Raw genomic sequence first — 21,228 nt, forward strand, 5'->3', positions numbered from 1 at the left:
ATCCTCTTAAGCAGCTTTCCAGGAGGGACGCAGGTGTCCAAACGGCCCAGCCTGGTGGCCTGGCTGCAAAGGTCCGCCTGAATCCCAGGCGCAGGAACCCGGGAAACACCAGGGCTGCAGCACCGGGACCCTGCAGCTGTCCTGCAGAGACAGGACGCGGGGCCCACTCTGCGGAGCGCCCCCTTCTGTGTCATCACCCCGAGAGGGCCGCCCTGAGCTCCAGGGTCTCTGTGACCCCCCCAGGAGGAGCTGCTTTTGCTCTTTGCTCTCACCTGCTGACCTGGGCCAGACTGGACACCAGATCAGCGAGCCTGCCATACAGGCTCAGAGGGACGGTGCGTGGTCTGGGCCCGGGCTCTCGCCAGCCGCCATCCGCCTCATCCTGCTCCTTGCTGGACTCTGGGGCGAGACGCCCGCGACCTGTCCCAGCCCTAGGGTGCGCTCGAGGGGAGCTGCCCTCCTGGGAACACACGCCAGGAACCCGGGGCATCGTCCGGAGGGGCAGACCTGGGCCACCTGCCCTTCTGTCCTCATTACAGGTCAGCTGACCGAACAAGCGGCGAAGGGCACGTGGAGACAAAAGATGGCTGGATGGAGGCCCGGGCTCCTTCTGCAGATTCCACATTTGAAAACACCCCTTTTCCAACGGCCCAGCAGATGTCCCTGAAGCTGCGCTCTTATCAGATCGGAGCGGGGTCAGTGAAAAGGCCTCCAGGGACAGGCAGTTTACATCCTCCAACCCAACATCACTGGCCCCTGGCTGGCCTCTGCCGTGGGGGTGAGGTAAGGGCCATGGAGCCCCACTTGGGCGTAGCCCCTGTGACTGGCAGGCGCCTCCCCCATCCAGCCCGCCCCCACCCCAGAGGGACGGCTGGGTCCCGGCAAGGAAGCCCGATGGCACACACATGCGGGTTGCCGCGCCGCGAAGGGCCACGCCTGGAGACGGGAGGAGGGGGCGCAGGGAAGGGTGCAGAGCCCTTGGGGAGTCGGGCCCCACTTTCTCAGTCGCTGCTCAAACTTGGGATCTCAGCTCCATCCGGAGCACAAAGAACGTTTGTTTTCAAACAAAAACATTCTTCTGGCACCAGGGGAAAATGGAAAATTTTAGTTTACATTAGACATGCTTCTGGAGGCTCACGTCCTCCCCAAGCTTCTCTGTGGCGACAAAGAGGAGCTGAGAGTGACTCGGGGCGGACGTGGGAGCCCCCTTGGCCAGACCCCTGTCGTGATCTTTCTCTTGGACGGGGTCAAGTGAACCCCGGGGAAGAGGGTTGAGATGCTGGAGACTTGCCAGGGGGCACCCAGAAAAAACCAAGATCTATCTTCTGAGCCACCTGCCACGAGGCACCCCACTTGGGATGGGGGAGGGGAAGAACAGAACCTCTGGGGCAGGGACCACCTCCTGCTTTTTCCTCGGGGGTCACCTGGGCGGCAAATCCGACCTGCTGGGGCCCAAACTCCCAGACCGCCTGCCAGATCGCATAGCAGGCCGGCGCCCTCGTGAAGAATCAAATTAGACTCAGCACCACTCAGAACAGGCCCCCCTGGGGCCAGGTTTCCTGCTTCCTACTCGTGCCCATAAAACTACTCCTGCGGCTTAGGAACTGGGCGCGGCCCCGATGCACGCAGGGGAACTCACCGCTGGAACAAACCCGAGCCTGGGGCCTCATCGGGGAGCTGCAGCCCACTGGGTGCGCCCAGGTGAAGAGGCAGCAGGTGGGTGTCTGCGGGCTGCAGCCAGAACCATCAGGTCCCATGTGTGTACGTGGTCATATGCAGGTGTGACGCTGAGCTGACCGAGCCAGGCACCGCGTGTACCCTCCTGCTGGAGCAGGCAGGGGCTCAGAGGCCTGGGTTCCTGGCCACTGGGGGGGGTTCCCGGCCACTGGGGGGTCCCTGCCTCAGCCTCATGGTCACAGAGCACCAGGCAGATCACAGCCTGCATACTAGGTGCCGGGCCGACATGCTTCAAGACAGCAAGGACGCTGACTTCAGAAGGGCTTGTCCAGCAGGACCTTCCCGGCTCCTCCAGAGAACCCTGGGGACGCCTGTGGTCAAAGCTTGGGCCCCTTGGTGGTGGTGGTGATGATGATGGTGGAGGTGATGGAATTGCAGCCGAGCTATTTCAAATCCTAAAAGATGATGCTGTTCAGAGTGCTGCACTCAATGTGCCAGCAAATCTGGAGACCTCAGCAGTGGCCACAGGACCTGAAAAGGTCAGTTTTCATTCCAATCCCAAAGAAGGGCAATGCTAAAGAATGTTCAAACTGGGCCCTTGAATCTCTGCCAATGCTCCAACATGCTTAGCACCCACATCAGGTGCCAGGCCACCATGCCAATGCCCTCCCTCGGGGAGTGTGCAACCAGGGGACTGGAAAGCAGCTGGGAGCCCCGCCTTCAGGTGCCCATCTGCTGGGTGGGCAGGGGGATGCTGGGCAGTGGTCCCCCTGCACTGCCCTGACCCGGGAAGGTTCCCGTGCAGATAGCCGCCCTGGGGAGATGGCTCCACCCCAGGACTGGAGGAGACCCAGAAAAGGGCACCCCCAACCCCAGGAGCACCAAGCTGTGCACCCAGCGAGAGTAACCTCAGGTTGGTGGGTCCTGGCTGGTGGGCACAGGGCTGCGGCCGCTCACACAGTCCCCTCTGCCAGGAAGGCTTGTGGCTTTGTTTGGCCCACGTCCTTCCCGAGTGAGACAACCTAGCACAGCCCCCAGGCCCCTTGATGGGGCCTCTGACCCCAGCAGGGAGCTGTCTCAGTTCTGGCCTCGTCTGCTCCAGTGGGCACTCGGCAGGCACCGCCGGGCACTTACCGAGTTCGCCTGCAGCCTTGATGTCGACGTTGTCGTAGCCACTGCCTATCCGCACGATCACTCTCAGGGCCTTGAACTTCTCCAGGTCTTCCCTGGTGAGCGTGATGGTGTGATACATCATGGCGCCGACCGCCTCGTTTAAAACCTGTGATGGGGCGAGCAGAGCGCGGGTTGGAGGCCCCCATCACCCTTGAATTCTGGCAGGAAGATGACCAGCGAGGATGAGGCCTGGGTGTCCATGGCATCGTCCCCCCCCCAGGGGAGAGGGCCCTGGTGGGGCTCTGGGGGCCTGCTGATGACTCTGAGTGATGCCAGGGAATGGGTGCAGGGGGCATGCTTAGGGAGGCGGTGTGAGGGACGGGCCAGCAGAAACCAGTGTGGAAAGAAGGGGGACCTGGCAGGGGTGTTTGCTGAGTGCCAGCTGCTGCCACCTGATCTAGGGGTGGGGGGACCCCCAGCTAGGTGGGCAGGATGGGGGGGGCCCACCTTCTCGTGGATTTCCTGGGTGGACTGTGCGTCGCAGAAGGCCACGGTGGCCAGGTCCTTCAGGATGGGCATCTCCACGGTGCAGTCTCTGCCGTCGAGCAGTGCCACCAGGGGGCGGGGGTGCAGGGGGCCGTTCATGATCTGGGGGCGGATACCTGGGGGGAGGGAGGGGACAGGGTGTGTGTGCCCAGTGGCCGGGGCTCCCCCAGCTGTGGTGGGGCACCCAGGATGGTGCTCCCACTCCAGTATCCTCGTGCCTGCCTCCTGGGAGGATTCTGGGACCAGCCCAGGAGACAGAGAAGGGACATCTGTGCAGCTTGTTTTGACAGAGAGGCTAAGATGCCCCCATAGGGGACCACATGTGGCCAACTCTACCACCATGTGGAACTGGGTCAAGTCCACACCCGCTGCTGCCACCGGGGACAGCCTGGGGGCTGCCTGGCTGAGCCTAAACCTCCAAGAGCCAGAGACCTTCAGGACATCCAGGGGTCTGGCCCACGGCTCCCGAGGTAGAGCAGACTTCACTTGGCCCCTCTGCCCTTCTAAACACATGCAACATGCGCTAAAGTGAAACAAGAGGGACACGTTACAGTGCCAGCATCCTGTGGGATGAAGCTGAAGGTCCAATCCTTTGGCCACCTGATGCGAACAGCTGACTCACTGGAAAAGAGCCTGATGCTGGGAAAGACTGAAGGCAGGAGGAGAAGGGGACGACAGAGGATGAGATGGTTGGATGGCATCACTGACTTGGACATGAACCTGAACAAACTCTGGGAGACAGCGGAGGACAGAGGAGCCTGGTGTGCTACAGTCCATGGGGTTGCAAAGAGTTGGACACAACTGAGTGACTGAACAACATCCTGTAAGTGCTTCCTGGAGGAAACCGTGGGAGACATGCAGCCTGTGCCTATAGACCCTCTCACCTGGCCCAGGTGAGGAGAGGATGCCAGTCTGAGGGGGTGGGGAAGTGTGTGTGTAGGGGGGTATGTGTGTGTGTGGGGGGCACACAAGTGGCCTGCTGGGGACTTGATGAATGAATCTTCTCAAAGGACCATAGAGCAAATCAGCTGCCTAGACCAGCCAGAGCTGTTTATATGTGCCAATGCTTCCAATGGAGACAAAGGATGCTGGACCCCACAGCTGGCTGCACGCTGTCTAAGTCCACATTCTCCAGGGGCGCCTGCCTCCAACCCAAATGATGCAGGACTGCTCTGCCCTCCACCGTGGGGCCCCATCATCAGGGGCACACACACCAGCTCAGGGCAATTGATCCTCTATGACCAAACAGTTCCCTTCACTGGAAGGTCCTGGATTTTTGGCCTCCATGTTAAATCACCTTCTTGGGCTTCCCTGATAGCTCAGTTGGTAAAGAATCCACCTGCAATGCAGGAGACCCTGGTTCCATTCCTGGGTTGGGAAGATCCTCTAGAGGAGGGATGGGCTCCCCACTGCAGTCTTCTTGGGCTTCCCTGGCGGCTCAGCTGGTAAAGGATCTGCCCACAATGCGGGACACCTGAGTTCGATCCCTGGGTTGGGAAGATCCCCTGGAGAAGAGAAAGGTACCCACTCCTGTGTTCTGGCCTGGAGAATTCCATGGACTGTATAGTCCATGGGGTTGGAGACAGTTGGACATGACTGAGCAACCTTCACTATGTTAAATCACCATGACTCATCCCTGGGCTTCAGGAGGAACTGCAGCACCAGGTGGCCAGGCACTCCTGTTTTCTTCCCAAAGTGTGTGTGTGTGTGTGTGTGTGTGTGTGTGTGTGTGTGTGTGTGTCTGGGCTTCAGGAGGAACTGCAGCACCAGGTGGCCAGGCACTCCTGTTTTCTTCCCAAAGTGTGTGTGTGTGTGTGTGTGTGTGTGTGTGTGTGTGTGTGTCTGGGCTTCAGGAGGAACTGCAGCACCAGGTGGCCAGGCACTCCTGTTTTCTTCCCAAAGTGTGTGTGTGTGTGTGTGTGTGTGTGTGTGTGTGTGTGTGTCTGGGCTTCAGGAGGAACTGCAGCACCAGGTGGCCAGGCACTCCTGTTTTCTTCCCAAAGTGTGTGTGTGTGTGTGTGTGTGTGTGTGTGTGTGTGTGTGTCTGGGCTTCAGGAGGAACTGCAGCACCAGGTGGCCAGGCACTCCTGTTTTCTTCCCAAAGTGTGTGTGTGCGTGTGTGTGTGTGTGTGTGTGTGTGACTATGTTAAATCACCATGACTCATCCCTGGGCTTCAGGAGGAACTGCAGCACCAGGTGGCCAGGCACTCCTGTTTTCTTCCCAAAGTGTGTGTGTGTGTGTGTGTGTGTGTGTGTGACTATGTTAAATCACCATGACTCATCCCTGGGCTTCAGGAGGAACTGCAGCACCAGGTGGCCAGGCACTCCTGTTTTCTTCCCAAAGTGTGTGTGTGTGTGTGTGTGTGTGTGTGTGTGTGTGTGTGTGTGACTATGTTAAATCACCATGACTCATCCCTGGGCTTCAGGAGGAACTGCAGCACCAGGTGGCCAGGCACTCCTGTTTTCTTCCCAAAGTGTGTGTGTGTGTGTGTGTGTGTGTGTGCGCGCGCGTGCTGGGGGGCGCAGGTGGCCTGCCAGGGACTTGAATGCATCTTCTCAAAGGACCACAGTGCAAGTCAGCTGGTGTCACAGATTACAAGTCACAAAACAGCTTTCCACACATCTGAGGTTCTCAGATGTTCAGATAAACTGACGATGGCCACAGCACCAGGGCCAGGCTGAGCACACAGTTCAGCACCGGGCTTGCTCAGGCTCCCGAAGGCCGAAGCAGGAGCCACTGACGTGCTCACCCACGGGGCCTCAGCCTCCCGGCAGCCATGAGACGGCCACGGGTGGGGCCCCTCCTCAGCCACCAGGGCTCAGGATCTGGCCGGCCACGCGCCCCTCAGCAATGCGCAGGGTGGGGGAGGGCGGCACCCCAGTGCCCGAACGACCTGGACATGTCCCGGATGGCGCTCCCACGCCACAGCTGCAGCCTCGGGGGACAATCGTCTCTTTGAACTCGACCAGACAAAAGCCTTTTGTTCTGGCCTGGGGAGAACAAGCCGGGGTGGCCAGGGGCAGCGGGCCACCTCTGGGCAGTGCCGGGCTGGCGCTCACGAATGATCAAGGTCCCTCCTGGCCCACAAGTGGCAGCCAGACCCCTACTGCCTCCTGGGGACATGGACCCCTGAAGTGGGGCGGCCAAGTGAAGCTGAGCTCCCGAGTGGGGACAGGGTCCCCAGCTCTCAACCTGCAGCACTGAGGCCGGCCGCCTGTTGGGGGGTGTCGGCGCACGTCCCACGAACTTTGCCCAACAGAAAGGTCCGTGAGAGCTGAGGTGCTGTGTGCAGATGGGGAGAACACACCCCGAAGACCAAGAGTGACATCTGCAGACAGGACTCCCGGACACCCCACAGAGGGAGAAGTGGGGGGCAGGGATGTCACCGGGTGCCCCACACCCTCTCCTTTCATCCTTGAGACGGCACCTGTCTCCTGTCTGCAGACCAGGAAAAAGAGCAAGGTGCAAGCTGCTGAAAGCGGGGGGCAGCCGGTGCCAACACGGGGTCCACACCCACCCTAAGAGGTGAGACGGAGAGACAAGCAAGCCCGAAAGGACTCATTCTCTTCCTCCAGCTTCTCCCTGCCCCCAACACCTCCTACGAAGCCCAAGGCTGGGCTCCTGGAGGACCTCGTGGGCAAACGTGCTCACTTGGCCCAGGCTGTTCCCCCCCACTGGGTGAAGAAACACCCCAACTTCACTCCGCGGGGGAGGGGGGGTGCTGTCAGGAGGGTTAACCAGACAACATTTGTAAAGTTCACGATCATTACTAGAGATCCAAGCGGTTAATTAAAAAGTCATCACATGGGGAAACGACAGTGGGCACCAGGCAGGCATCTGGAAAGGCTGAGGGGCCATTGCCGCAACGTGTCCATCCGCAGCATCAGTGCATGCATCCCGTTACCTGGGAAACAAACTCCGGGTTGCCTAGCGATTGCCTCCCTCCCTGACTTGGGTTGTCTTTCTCTTTGGCGAAACCCACCCTTTGCCCTCGTTCAGGCTGGGCATGCAGAACGCACAAGACCCATGGGCTTCCTGAAGCCTGAAGCTCGGATACCAGCTTCAAGCTCTCTATGGTAAGGCAAGAGTCAGAGATGCAAGGGGGACCACAAGGCTCAGGTGCAAAGTCTGGGGAAGGATGCTGGGGGAGTGGGGGGGGGGGGGCTGGCTGGCAGGTGGGAGTGGGCGAGATTCACAGGTGTTCTGGATGAAATGCAGGGACCACAGTGCAGAGCCAAGCTCTAAGGGGGCCACATGAGGCCCCCAGCACTGAGGACAAGATGGCTTATCCAGGTCACTGCCAAGGTCGGCTTCTACAAAGGGGCCGCGCTAGATAGACAATGCTCCTTCAGTTCCAGATGGGACTCATCAAGCCGCATGACTCAGAATCCAGTTAATTTCAAGCCACTGTGCCCAGAACCCACTGTCCCTACAGTCTTGCTGAGGTACCCAAGAAGAACCCAAGAAATGCCAGGAAGATGAAGTTGCAATTAGACTTTACATCTCACCTCACATTAACTGAGACATTTCTCCAGTGCTTCTGGCAACCTGAAACATTTTTAACTGTATGAAATTAGAAGATGCTTACTCCTTGGAAGAAAAGTTATGACCAATCTAGACAGCACATTAAAAAGCAGAGATGTTACTTTGCCAACAAAGGTCCATCTAGTCAAGGCTATGGTTTTTCCAGTAGTCATGTATGGATGTGACAGTTGGACTGTAAAGAAAGCTGAGCGCCAAAGAATTGATGCTTTTGAACTGTGGTGCTGAAGAAGACCCTTGAAAGTCCCTTGGACTGCAAGAGATCCATCCATCCTAAAGGAAATGAGTCCTGAATATTCATTGGAAGGACTGATGCTGAAGCTGAAACTCCAATACTTTGGCCACCTGATGCGAAGAACTGACTCATCTGAAAAGACCCTGATGCTGGGAGAGAGTGAAGATGGGAGGAGAAGGGGACGACAGAGGATGAGATGGTTGGATGGCATCACCGACTCAGTGGACATGACTTCTGTGGAAAATGGGGTAGCGACTTGGGCTGGCTCAGAGGCTGGAGGGAGGAAGGAAACCTATTCCTGCTACCGTCAGGGGAACTGAGGGGAGAAACGCAAGGCACAATGTTTAATGAGAAGTCAATAAAGACAGGCTTGTGATTTAAAATCAAAATGGGCTGCCAACTAAGATTCACTGCTGAAACCCCACAAATTCCAAGACTGACAGGAATCATTCAGTGTTGATCTTATCCCTACTTTACAGCCAAGGAGACGAGCTAAGGGAATGACAAGGGGCGCTTCACATGGCACCAAAGAACCAGCAGAGGCCGAGAAAGCACCTGAAGATGAGGACCGGAGGGTCCTGGCGGCCCTCAAGTCGGACTGACCATTGCCCTTCTCCAGTCTCCCTCCCCGTTGATGAACTTGCCCCACCCATTTCAGAATAATTCCAGCTGCACCTGGACACACCTCGGAAAGCATATCAATGCACTTTCAACAGCTCGTCCAGCATTAAGACTGCAGGGCAGAGAGAGCTCAGTCGACTCCCCTGGTGTCAATTACTTGCTGGTTTCAGGCTTGCTTCCTCACAAGCAGGGACGCAGCGCCCCAGCTCGAGGCTACCTCTGATGTCCGCCCCTGGGCCTGGTGTTGCTTCGAGCTGCAGCTGCACACAAATAATTGTGCAATTAGACACACTTAGTGGAAAACAAAGATCACACCAGGCTGAGTTGCCGGAGGGTTGTTAAGAGTGACCAGGGTCCAGTGAATGCCGAGTTCAAAGGACTCTGTGAATTCCAAGGTGGAAAGGGGAGGGCCCCAGGGAGACGTCAGTAAACATCGGGCCCCCAGCCTTGATGCCACCTTATCTGGATAACAGCACCAGCTCCTTCCCCCAGGCGACAGGCTGATGGGGCTGCAGTCGAAGAAACGGGAAGACGGGCTTATGCCATACAGAGTGGCCCTGTGGTGTATTTCCTGGTCTTTCTGGACACCAAGTGAGTTCAGTGGACATCCTTCCTATAGGACCTTGCATCATTTTCTAAAGGTTGGCTTCTGTCACTTGCAACTCAAGAACCAAACTGTCTGAGACGTGATTTTGCAGCTTTTGGATTTTAGTTGAGCAATTTTACCCTAAAGATAGTGGCTGTAATAATTGTGTTTGACTCAGCAGGCAGAGCCCTCTTTTAACAATGGACCAGATTTTAGGACGTGTTCCCACACTGCAGCAACCTCAGAGGCCCCAAAGCCAGGCTGGCCAGGATAACGGATGACAATCACGGTGTGTGGACGGCCACACCTGTGCAGGGTCACCTCTCTGCTCACAGACGGGGTTGAGCAGGTGCAGCGAGGCTGCCGTTTGAGGCCCCACAGGACACACAGGTGGGGCTGGGATCCCTGAGGGGAGAGGACCTGCCAGGCATGCCAAGCCCATTCTAAGATCTTCCCTGCTGCCTGGGATTCTCTGCGCAAGACCACTGGTCTTGACAGCTGACACCTGAGCAAGCACCTGGAAAGGCTAGCCGACGGAGACCTGTGAGGGGCCGCAGAAAGACCCGAGACAAAACCCACTGCTCTGCCCAACTCATCAAGAGGATGGGGAGACGATCAACCAGCTGGTCATCGGCTCCCAGGACCTACATGGGTCCCAGAAGGTAGAAGGCAGCTCCCATCCTCAAGTGCAAGTGGCCCTGGGGAGAATGGGGAGAGGTGGCCACGCAGAGACCAGAGGTCTGCAGCGGGTGGGGAGGGACACGTCAGGCCCACACCTGCAGCCCTCTAGCCCAGACCAGTTCGCAAGGATCTGATCGTGTCTCTGCTCCCCAATTAAAAGGCCACTTTCCGCAACCCAGCACAGCCCAATCCTTCTTGGCTGGGCTCATCAGTTCCGATCCCCAGAAGGCCAGACCCAGAATCAGATCCCAGGTCTGACGAGCAGCATGTTTCACAGGCCAGTATTTCCATGACCTGGAGGTGCAGCTCCTGACTCGTGGGACCAAGCAGGAACCAGATGCTGACCCTGGGACAGAAACGAGCCCTTATCTGAGATTCGGCTTTCAACTCAGAAACGTGGCTATGTTGAGGGGTCTACTTGTCCACCCCGCGGCCTGGGGCAGCAGACCCCTCCTGCCTGGGGAAGAAGGCTGTGGAGCCTCGTGGGGGGCGGGCCTCCCTTGCTTTGAAAACATGTTTATCCACGTTACGAAAACTGTTCTACACTGTTAACAACAAATGTTCTGCAGTTGGCTTACTGCAGAAAGCAGATCTGGAAAGTGAGTGAAGGCAGTGACTGTCCCCAACACCCCAAGAAGGTGTCTGCCCTGCAGGAGCACCCCTCGCCTCTCATGGGAGGGACCATGGCTGTAGGAGACAGTGAGGGGGGGTTCAGAGAGTGGCTGCAAGGCAGAGATTTGCAGAACGATGTATGTTGCTAAGTGTGGTGCTATTTTAAGGTTAAAAAAGAGTGCGGCTACTTTTGGAAATCTCATCTTTGTTCCCACACTGCTATCTGCCTTTTCATTTGGTAAAAGTGCTTTTCTCTGCGGTGTCCCTGGGCAGCTCTCCCAGTCCCAGGAAGCCGCGTCCGCTTTCTCCGGGCCTGTCTGAGATGTAGCCAGGCTGCAGTTTGATTTTGAAAACTTGGTCAAGTGCAGACATGCTCTCCCAGCACGGCGGAGACCCCAGTTTTTCTTCGGCAGCCTTGCTTTTCACGCCTAGTTTTGCATTGCAACACTACCCACTCTAGCACTCAGCCTCCATCCTGCGCCCTACCTGGCCCAAGTGGCAGTGAGCCCTTTCTCACTGGCCCGATCCCGAGCAGGAATGTCCCGGGATGGAGGCGATGACCAAGGAATGGTGCACCTACAGCTTGAGGGCTGAGAGCAATTTGGGGACCTGCTTGAACCACAGTGGCAAAAGCAAAGGGCAGTTACTGAAGTGGACACTGGTCCACAGGCTTCCGGCTGCCCTCGCCAAAGTGGACCTTCAGAACCAATCCATCCCCGCTGCTTCCCGATTCCTCACCTCCAAGCTCTGCCATGTGAGAGCCTGGCCTGGTTCTAGGGACCCAGTGAGGATGCAGGCATGGATGCTTTCCTCAGGGAACTCTACGTGCACAGAGAATCTGGCTTATAGGAGAAATAGCTTTTCCTCAAGATACTTCAAAATCCAGAACAGGGGGGAATTCCCTGGCAGTCCAGTGGCTAGGACTCTGCAATTCCACTGCCGGGAGAGGACCCAGTGTTCAATCCCAGGTTGGGGAACCAAGATGCCACAAGCCATGTGGCACAGCCAAAAAATTAAATAAGAATGAAAACAAAATCAGAAACACGAAATCAGTTTCAATCTGGGCCTAGATGTGGAAGTCCAGTCGTCTAATACAGGGCAAGCAAGATTGGAACATCTTGCAATTCGATGCAGGCTGGAGCTGAATGGCCTTGTGCTCAGGGCTGAAGGAGAGGAAAGCAGACCTGGACAACAAATGCAGATACACAACCACTGCACTCACGGCAGGCATGGCTAATCAATCCCAGCAATCTTGGTCTCAGACTCCCTGCTGACCCCCGTGGGCCGCCCTGCAAGGCTAGCTGACATCTGCGGCCATTCCAAGTGCACCCAGTCCCCCTCTTGGATTGGGTAAAGGAAAGTGAAGGTCAGTGTTCTACACGTGACGCCACCACTGTGAGTGTGGAAAGCAGCAGGGAGACATAGGGAGGCCCCAGGGGAAGGATGCAAAGGCCCGCCAGCCAGGCACAGCCCTCCACAGTCAACTCTGGGACGGGCCTTTGTTCTGCTGGGGGCGGAGAGGGGCTTCTGGAGAGGAAGGGGAGAGACCCGCCCCCCAGGGTGGGGCTGGGCTCTGCGGCAGGTGCCTGGGTTTGCACCCAACTCCTCGCAGCAGGACCTCAGCTGTGCCTGTTACTGTTCCCTGTGGCCTCTGACACCCGCCCCATCCCAGGGTAACTGTCGCTCCCCCTCAATCCCAAGATGGGGAGTCCACTTCCCCACTCCCGGGAAATGGGTTGGCCTTGAACTTCAGTCTGAAGCCCCTGGAGTGACAGAGGGGCTGCTGCACTGCTTCCAAGCTGGGCCTCTGGGGTGGGCACCACGCCTTCCAAATTCACAGTGAAACCGAGACCAGCCGTGAGCTGGGAAGCACTGGGAGGCAGGACCACAGGTCCAGGGTCCAGCCATCCAGTCTGAGGAGGGGAGGGGTGCCCAGGCTGTCCACCTCCGGCAGAGCCCCACTGCCTGCAAGCCAGAAGTTCTGGGGCGATTGGCCACCCAGAGACAGCAAACCGACGTGTTCAGCAAGACAAGGCCAAGGTGGAGAGAGCCCACGTGTCCTCTGACCAGCAGGGACCCATCGCCAGTGCGGCAGGAACCCCCGGAGGCCATCCCCAGGACAGATCAAGGCAAGGGATCTTGTGGAAGATGGACTTCCCCAGGTTAGGCGCCCCAGGCAGGGATCAGGCTGGGGGGTGGTTTGGTGACGGGACTGGTTCACCAACACAGGCAGCCCTGTCAGGGAGTGGCTCCCCCAGTGATGGGCGAGGCTGGCCCCACAGCTCTCTCCAGGGCCCGTCTGCAAGGCCTGGCCAATGGCAGGCTTCAGGATTCTGGGGTGGCCTTTCAAAATCAGAGTAGGGGCTGAAAACACCTGGTGGCTCAGATAGTAAAGAGTCTGCCTATAGTGCAGGAGACCCGGGTTCAATCCCTGGGTTGGGAAGATCCCCTGGAGAAGGAAATGGCAACCCGCTGCAGTATTCTTGCCTGGAAAATCCCATGGATGGAGGAGCCTGGCGGGCTACAGTCCCCGGGGTTGCAAAGAGTTGGACACGACTGAGCGACTTCACTTTCTTCTTTCTTTCTTTCGAAAACAGAGTGGGTTGCCGTTTCCTTCTCCAGGGGATCTTCCCAACAGAGGGACTGAACCCCCGTGTCCTGCATTGTAGGTGGATTCTTTATCAACTGAGCCACCAGGGAACACCCTGGGAAACCAGAAAATCTGTGTAGATTTTGGGAGTTTGGGATGGACATGCATACACGGTTATGTTTCAAGGTAACCAACAAGGACCTGCTGAAAAGCACGGGGAACTTGGCTCAATATTGTGTAATAAGCTAAATGGAAAAAGAACTTGAAAAAGAAGAGGTACATGGGTATGTATAACTGAACCATGGGTATGTACCCCTGAAACTAACATAACATCGTTAATCAACTGTATTCCAACATGAACTAGCTTTATTTGTGATACTTTACTGGGGTGGTCGGGCACAGAACCCGTCATCTCTGAAGTACCCCTGTGTGGACACCGCCCACAGGTTGCCCTGGCATGAGCAGTACCATCGGGCAGGCAGGAAGCCCAGTGGTCACTGCACACACAGCCTTTTCCTGAAAGACCATCAGCAGCCTGGATGCCAGGTTCCTCTACGCAGCTGTGAACACACTATAGTAACCAGCGCCCTGGCGGGAAAAGCCACGAGCACGGGGAACCTGGCCCTCCGAGTCCTCAGGAGCGGCGCTGGTGGGGGTGAACCGCACTTAGGGGCTCCCCAGAAGGCTGAGCGTGTCCCATGGTGGGGGGCCCTGGTTTGCAGACGCCTCAGTCCCGATTTTAGTGAGCTCTATAAAGGTAGCTGAAGGCTCAGTCCAGATGGCTGCAGAGTGGCCCTATAAGTAGATTAGCTTCTTAAATAAAACATGGATCTTAATGAGTCATGGCCTCCAAATGAGATGCTCTCAGGCCACCTCACCTTAGCTCAGGTTAACAGCTGGACAGAGAGCTGGCGAGCTGGAGGCGCAGGGGCTCTCCAGGGCCCCCGCCACTGCCCACACCCCACCCAAGGCTCATTGGGCAGACACGCGAACCCAGGGTGCACACAAGGGCAGCTTCTGGAAGCAGAGGTCTAGACTTGTGGGAAGCACGCCATGTAGTTTAAAAAACAGCACAACCTGGGACTTCCCTGGGGGTGCAGTGGTTAAGAACCCACCTTGCAGGGGACATGGGTTCGATCCCTGGTCAGGGAACTAAGATCCCACGTGCCACGGAGCAGCTAAGCCCGTGCGCCCTGACTACCAAAGCCCACACACTCGGGAGTCTGTGTGCCACAATCAAAGGTCCCACGGGACGCAACGAGGTCCGGCGTGCCACGACTGAGACCCGACGCAGCCAGCTTCTGCACCTCCAAAAGACCAGCACTGCTGGCGCTTTAAGTGACCCCTTAGAGCCCCCCTGGTGAACCGCCCTGGCAGTCCGAACTGTGCAGCGTCCACACCACACCAGGGAACTGGAGCTGAGAAAGAGAAGTGACACTTTCGCCTTGCCCAACAGAGCTGAAGAACGAAGCCGGGCCCATCTTGCACTTTCTTAGACAAGCACACATGGGCTGGGCAGGCTGTCTGGCATCTAGATGCCTCAGGTCTTCAGGGTTCCCCCCAGTCCCCAGGGAGCCTCCCGTGGGCCCAGTGAACCCCGCCACCCAGAGCCAAACAGCACCTGATGCTCTGCCGGAAACCTACTGCTTTCGGTGGGGGCGGGGCAAACACCACCCACTTAGAGCACAAGAGACTCTCCCAGCTGACCGGTCCAGAGGAAACCACTCTGAGCGCCACAGAGGAGCAAACCTGCCACCAAGAAACACGTGTAAAGCAGCCAAGGACGCGTGGCTCTGCTTCTGACTTTTCGGTCAAATGATCTAATGGTCTGTTTGTCCCCCGAAGGCTCAGTCTCACGTGGGTGGTCCCGCAGCGTCCGGGATGTGGCGTGGGGGCAGGGCTGCAGGCTCTGGGCTTGGGGAACAGCAGGTCTCTGGGTGCGAGGACCCACTGGCTCCCAGTCCGGGTGCCCCCAACATGGGGGAAGAGTCCCTGGAGGGGCAAGTGACCGGGTAGCTTCTGCCTGGGGCGGGACGACCTCAGTTGCCCCTTCAGGCCGGGAGCATATACACGCCACACCTCCTTTCCAATCAGCGGCACCCGTGGGAGGCTCTGGAGCCCCTGCTCTTAGTGTGGGGGATGCCAGGGGTCTGAAGGCCGCCCCCCCCGGCCTCCTTCCTGATGGCACAGCTCCTCCAAGCCTCTACCAAGGAGCTGAGCCCACAGCGGGACCTTCTCAAGGACAAAAGGGGCTCCCAGGCCACAAGTGACAGGGACCCCGCGTATCTCAGCTGCCGGGCTCACCCACCGCTCCTCGCTCAGGGCCCGGCTTCCCTTCCCTGGGACCAGGGCTCCTGCAGCAGGAGGTGGGCGCTGGCTGAGAGGTGGGCGTCCAGGGCCTGCTCCCCTGCGTGGTGCCAGCTGCCACTCTCTGGTCCCAGCTCACAAGCCGGGGTGTTCAGGAACCCGTCGCCCACTCCTCGCCCCACCCCACCTGGAGCCTCAACCCTGGGCAGGGGAAGCCGAGCAGCCCAGGTTGGTGGCCTCCTCTTGGCTGGGGGCTGAGCCCCTGAGCCATGGAGACTTCTAGGAAGGCCCTGCCCACGGCGTGGGCGGGGACCGCCCATGGAAGCCACTCACTGTATATTTCGCTTGAGTATTTCTCAAGGTCTAAAAATGTGCCCGTAGCCACGACACAAGGGGATGTTTGAGAGAAAAACAAGTGAAGTAAAGATGAGAAAAGAACCGACAGGTGCTAGGAGTCTGGCAGAGGCAGGCGCTGCACTCTCACGCCCCAGCCCGAGCGCTGCCCGCCTCTGACGGGCTCGTTTGGGGCTGGCGGGACCCCAGGGGCAGGAAGACCCTCAGAGGGGTCCCACCAGGCCGAGGACACCCTAGTCTTCTCGATTCCGGAAGGGCCACTCCTTCCAAAGCCCAGGAAACAGCAGTGGAACAAGCCTGCTCTGCGAGCCCCCCAGTCAAGGTCGGGGGTCACAGTGGCCACACGAGGAGGGCAGGGCTGCCTAGGGGTGCTGCCCGCCCGGGTGGCTGCCTCTGTGGTTGGCTCGTCCCCTCTGATCAGAAGGACTGGCTTCACCAGGGCCCCTGAGGGAGAGACAATGTGCCCTTCTCCCTAAAGGTCCCTGGAAGAGCCTGGCAGACTCGGGCTTATTTTTCTAACTGCACTGCCTGAGCCCCTCGGCTCATAAAAACAAAACCCCGCCCTGCTTCTTAGCCGTGGCAGCCACCAGGGCCAGGAAGGAGACAGAACAGGGACAAGGCTTTCAGTTTATTGCAGTTTTTCACGGGGCTCTAAAACCCAAAAGGAAAGTGATTCTTAAGCATCCTTTCACAGGCTTGTTGTCCGGTGGGCTGGAGGCCAAGCGTGCTGCCCTCGGGCCCCAGAGCAGCCAGGAAGTTCATTTTCCCAAGTGCGACAGCTGGCTGGACGTCCCCACCCTGCTCTTTTCCGCTATAACTTTTTCTTAAAACTTAATGATGTCTTAAGCAATCCAGGCTCAAAGCCCAGTTCACAGGAAAACACTAGAACCCATCACAAAGCCATATTTATCCCTTCAAATAAAAAGCATCTCACAGAAAGCTCTCCAGCAGGGAAGCCGGTGGGTTGAAGAGGGGAGGTTGTAAGGACCGTGGCTGGAGGGGAAGGGACAGGCCCGGGCCGGGCTGCTGACGACAACATTCACCCCATCCCAGCCCCAGGCAGAGCACCCCCCCAAACGAGCAGAACCGCCCCTTCCCCTTGGCAATGCCAACCGAGGGCTGGATGAAGGAAGCGGCGGACACCCTGGGGAGGAAGCCAGCCGCCGAAGCAGCCCCAGCCAGGCCCCAAACCTGTGCCTGTGAGCTCAGCATTTTCGACTGGACAAGGCCCTGGGACAGGTTTTGTCTGCAGTTTTAGATGAGAGGCAGGAAGCAGTCACAAGATAGGACAGCCTGTCGATGGGAGGGTGAGGCTGGGGCAGGCAGGGGAGAGGACACCACACACATCGAGCCAATGCTGACTTCTCTGGACATGTGGTTGAGGGCAGCAGAAATTCAGCCCTTAACTGCTCAGAAGAAGGTGCTCTGGAGCGATGGACTGGGTGGTCCCACCTTAGGCAGAGCGTGAACCTTACAGCAATCTCCTTGCCCTCTTTACCGTGGTGGCGAGGAAGCTCCGTGTGCAATCCTTTCCTGTCCTTTGTGCACAGGGCATGGGGAGTCCTCTCTGAGTTCTGGCCTTATCCTCCAGCTTTATCCTTTCCTGCCCTTATTATTTCTCCATCCTCTCAATTTTTACCCTTGTGTGTGTCAGAGCCCTTCTGAGAGCCAAGCTTAAATCCTCTTAGGACCAAGGAACATTTGACATTCCATTTAATCACATGAAGAATTAATTTCGGTGACTCCCCCAGAAGGGACCACAGTACGGAGGAGAGGGGCTTGGCTCAGCAGCAGAGACGTGCGGGTCCCAGAGCAGCTTGCGGGGCACCAGCCGGGGACAGGCAAGAGCCTGCAGGTGCCCCGGGAGCCAGCCAGCACTGAGCTTCTGCTGTGCAAAGCCCGGGCCTGTCCACGTGATGGGGTCCCCAGAAGGCTGGGGAGGGGGGCCCCAACTTGCCCTCAATGTCGCACCTGGGGAGGTGAACCTCACGGCACCTTGGGGCTCATGCTCCAGAATCACCCTCCTGACCACCTCTTGCTGGCGTGGACCCTGGCTTCCAGCACTGGGTGGGAGTGTCCGTACCCCAGTTCACAGTGCTACTGAATTCCCGTGCTGTGACGGGTGCTTCCTCCTGACACAGTGACCAACCACAGGCTTGGAGTCAGACAGGCTGGCCCAAGGTCCCTGTCCTGCTGTGCGACCTGGGGAAGAATCAAACCTCTCTGAGCCTCAGATTTTTCATTTTAAAAGAGGAAACTGTCGAGCGTCTTCCTGGCAATCAGATGCGATCACTGCGCTCAGATGCTGCAGGATGGTGACAGTGATGGGCTGGGTAGGTCCCGGAGGCACTCAGGGCTGACTTCTCTGACCCCAGTCCTGGAGAGGGCAAGAGGTCTATCAGAGGAACGTAGGACCAGGAGGGCCCCCTGAGCCCTGCAGGGGACTGTGAGTTCTGATCAAGTCAGTATTGGGAGGATTCGCTCCCCACGGGCCTCACCAGCACATCATAGGCTTCAGGCACAGAGCCCCGACTCCCCTCCCGGCCTGTCCAGAGACCTCGCTCACGAGGACAAACTCGGCACCAGGGCTTAGTCACCTAGCTCTCCCATGGTTAAACAGTCGTTCTGCTCACATTTGCAAACCCTTCCCGGGATCAACTCTTAACTGAGCTTTGGAAAACACATCCCCAGGAGTCGCCCACCCTTCGGTGGGGACAAGTGTTTACAGGTTTGATTTTATGCTCTCCTAACAATTTGGCAAAGGGAGTTTTATTCAGATGCTGAGCACCACCGTTGGGCTAAATTTAACTGCCTGTTAAATTGTCCCTGTTAAAGCTGTCCCTTCCTGTTCCTTGAGCAAGAGGGAGCAAGAAGTCAACAATCTTGTTTTTTCCCCTTTAAATGAAAAACAACTAAAAATGTCCTTTGTGTATAAGCCAGCCTCAGAGGAGGGTAAAACACACCTAAAAGCAGTACATTAAGTACATGTAGGTTCTATATTGCTAATGTGGGCTATGTTATGGATGAAAGCATTATTTCCCTTTCATAAACTTAAAAAAAAATAACCCCATGTACCAGCAAAGAACCTATGAAATGGCTTTAGAATTCTTGCCTTGTATAATCTTGGGGACAAAAATTAGGTTCCAAACACCTGAAAATCTTCCACGTTAAGATATGTTGATTTTTTCTCTTTTAAAAACGGTGCTTGGGGCTCCCCTGGTGGCACAGTGGTAGAGGCTCCACCTGCCAATGCAGGAGACGTGGGTTCGATTCCTGATCCAGGAAGATCCCACACCCCGCGGAGCAACTAAGCCCCTGTGTCACAGCTATTGAACCAAGGAGCCACAACGCCCGAGGCCCACATGCCACAGCAAGAGAAGCCAGCGCAATGAGAAGCTCGCACACCACCACGGGAGAGAGCCCCCATCCCCGCACCAGGGAAAAGCCCGCAGACAGCGACGAAGACCCAGCACGGCCAAAAGAAAACAACAGGATAAATAAGTAGAAATGGTGCTTGGACAACTGGGTATCCATTATTTTGCACCGGCAAAATAATGCAGAGAAACCCCCACCTCACTCTATATTCAAGTCAACTCAGGATGCTTCAAGGACTTAAATGGAAGAGCTAACACTCCAGAATTTTTAGGAAGAAAACACAGGCACAAAGCTTCATGACCTTGGATGATGACACCAAAACCACAAGCAACCAGAGGGGAAAGAAATAAACTGGACTTTATCAAAATGAAACCTTCTGTGCTTCAAGGTATCAAGACAGTGGCAAGACAACTGCACCATGGGAGAAGATGCTTGCCGATCAGGTGTCTGGTACCAAAAGCCAGTGAGGACTCTGGGTTTTGCTTCCTGGCCTACCCAGGTCCACCCAGAAGAGTGTGAACTGGAGAAGCCCTGTGTGGACACTGGACACTCAAGGGCAAAGGCCATGTGAGGAAGTAACGCGGTGAGGGGGTATGCTGGCTTTGCCTCTTCTTGGGCAGATAAACTCACCACGGCTCCCCCCGTCTTGGGGCTCATGTCCCCGGGAAAGTCTAACTGCTGCTCTGGACGAGACTCCCACTTCTCAAAGTTGCAGAGAGGAGTTGGGGGTTGGAAAGAGATGCTAACACACAAAACTGTCATCTGCAGGCCAGAGCCACATGCGACAGGCTGCTTCCTGAAGGCAGGGGTCCTGGTGCGCGGGCCCTGTTCTTTTTACTCAGACCTCCTTTCCAGAATGGAAGAGAAAATGCCTGAGAGATGAGGAGGCTCGGCCACCCTGTGCGGGGCAGCCTAGGCCACACACAGAGGGCCTGGTGACGGGAACGTGGGCAGAGCTGGCTGGCGTCCAGCCATAGTCCTGGCCCCACCTTCCCCTGTGAGAACATGGATCGATTCCTTTAAACTGAATGGCAGGAAAGTGCATCAAGAATAACTTCATTAATCACGTTCTCTGTGTCCCTTAGCATGCCAGGTTAAAAACCTATTAAACAAGGGCCTCAGAGCCCTCCAAGCAGCCAGGAGCCCGCTCCCCCCGCCCCTTACTGGATGGAGCGTGTTAAGACAGTCCACTCCCACGTCCCCACATGGGATCTCCCTGGTGGCCCAGTGCTCCCAATGCAGGGGGCATGGGTTTGATCCCTGGTCATGGAACTAAGATCCCACGTGCTGCAGCCAAATAAAATAAATAATAATAATAATAAAAAAAACCAAAAACCCCAAAGCCCAAGTCCCCACAGACACCACAGCCCGTACTATCACGGATATACACCCCTGGTGGGGCGTGGGGTGGGTCAGGGCCAACAGAGCTGGGAGTGGAACGCCGCAGCAGAGATGAACTGACAGAAGTATCCAGAGACTCGGTTCTGTGAAAGGCCCGTTCGGCTCATCCTCACCCAGGCCTGGCAGCATCGCCCTCTGCCCCCGCGTGGACAGCAGCTGGAACACCGCCAGGCCATAGCTCACCTAGAGGCCATCCTCCGTGGACAGAAGGACTCAGTCCACACCCGAGAGGTCCGAGTGGGCCATTCTGAAGGACAGAGAGCTCGGGATAAGGCCAGTCTCTGAGCCGAGTGCCCCGTGGCCAGACTCCCACCTCCGGCCTGGGAAGTGGCCCAGGACAATGACAGTGACCAGAGCAGGCCTGGCTGATGGGGCATTCTGCGGGGGGAAGAAGAGTGAACCAAAGGGGGAGCTGGGACTCTCAACCCAGGTGCAAGTGGCCAGCCCCCCAAAAAGTCTCAAAGCGAACTCGCTCAGTCGTGTCCGACTCTTTGCGACCCCACAGACTGCAGCCCACCAGGCTCCTCCGTCCATGGGCTTCTCCAGGCACAAGGACTGGAGTGGCTGCCAATGCCTTCTCCATCTTT

The 21,228-nt window shown here is 57.2% G+C and overlaps 1 protein-coding gene across 6 annotated transcripts in view; it reads right to left on the reverse strand.

The window, feature by feature from the left end:
* CTBP2 (C-terminal binding protein 2) overlaps nucleotides 1-21,228 on the reverse strand; it is a 170,187-nt gene that overhangs the window by 9,044 nt on the left and 139,915 nt on the right. For all 6 annotated transcript variants that reach the window (XM_070470389.1, XM_070470390.1, XM_070470392.1 and 3 more), the window contains 2 exons: nucleotides 3,298-3,452; nucleotides 2,812-2,956 (listed from right to left, as the gene is read on the reverse strand). In XM_070470389.1, the coding sequence (XP_070326490.1) occupies nucleotides 2,812-2,956; nucleotides 3,298-3,452 (300 nt within the window). The remainder of the gene's footprint in view (nucleotides 1-2,811; nucleotides 2,957-3,297; nucleotides 3,453-21,228) is intronic.

Source organism: Odocoileus virginianus, chromosome 7 (assembly GCF_023699985.2).
Source record: "Odocoileus virginianus isolate 20LAN1187 ecotype Illinois chromosome 7, Ovbor_1.2, whole genome shotgun sequence".
Lineage (NCBI taxonomy): Eukaryota > Metazoa > Chordata > Mammalia > Artiodactyla > Cervidae > Odocoileus > Odocoileus virginianus.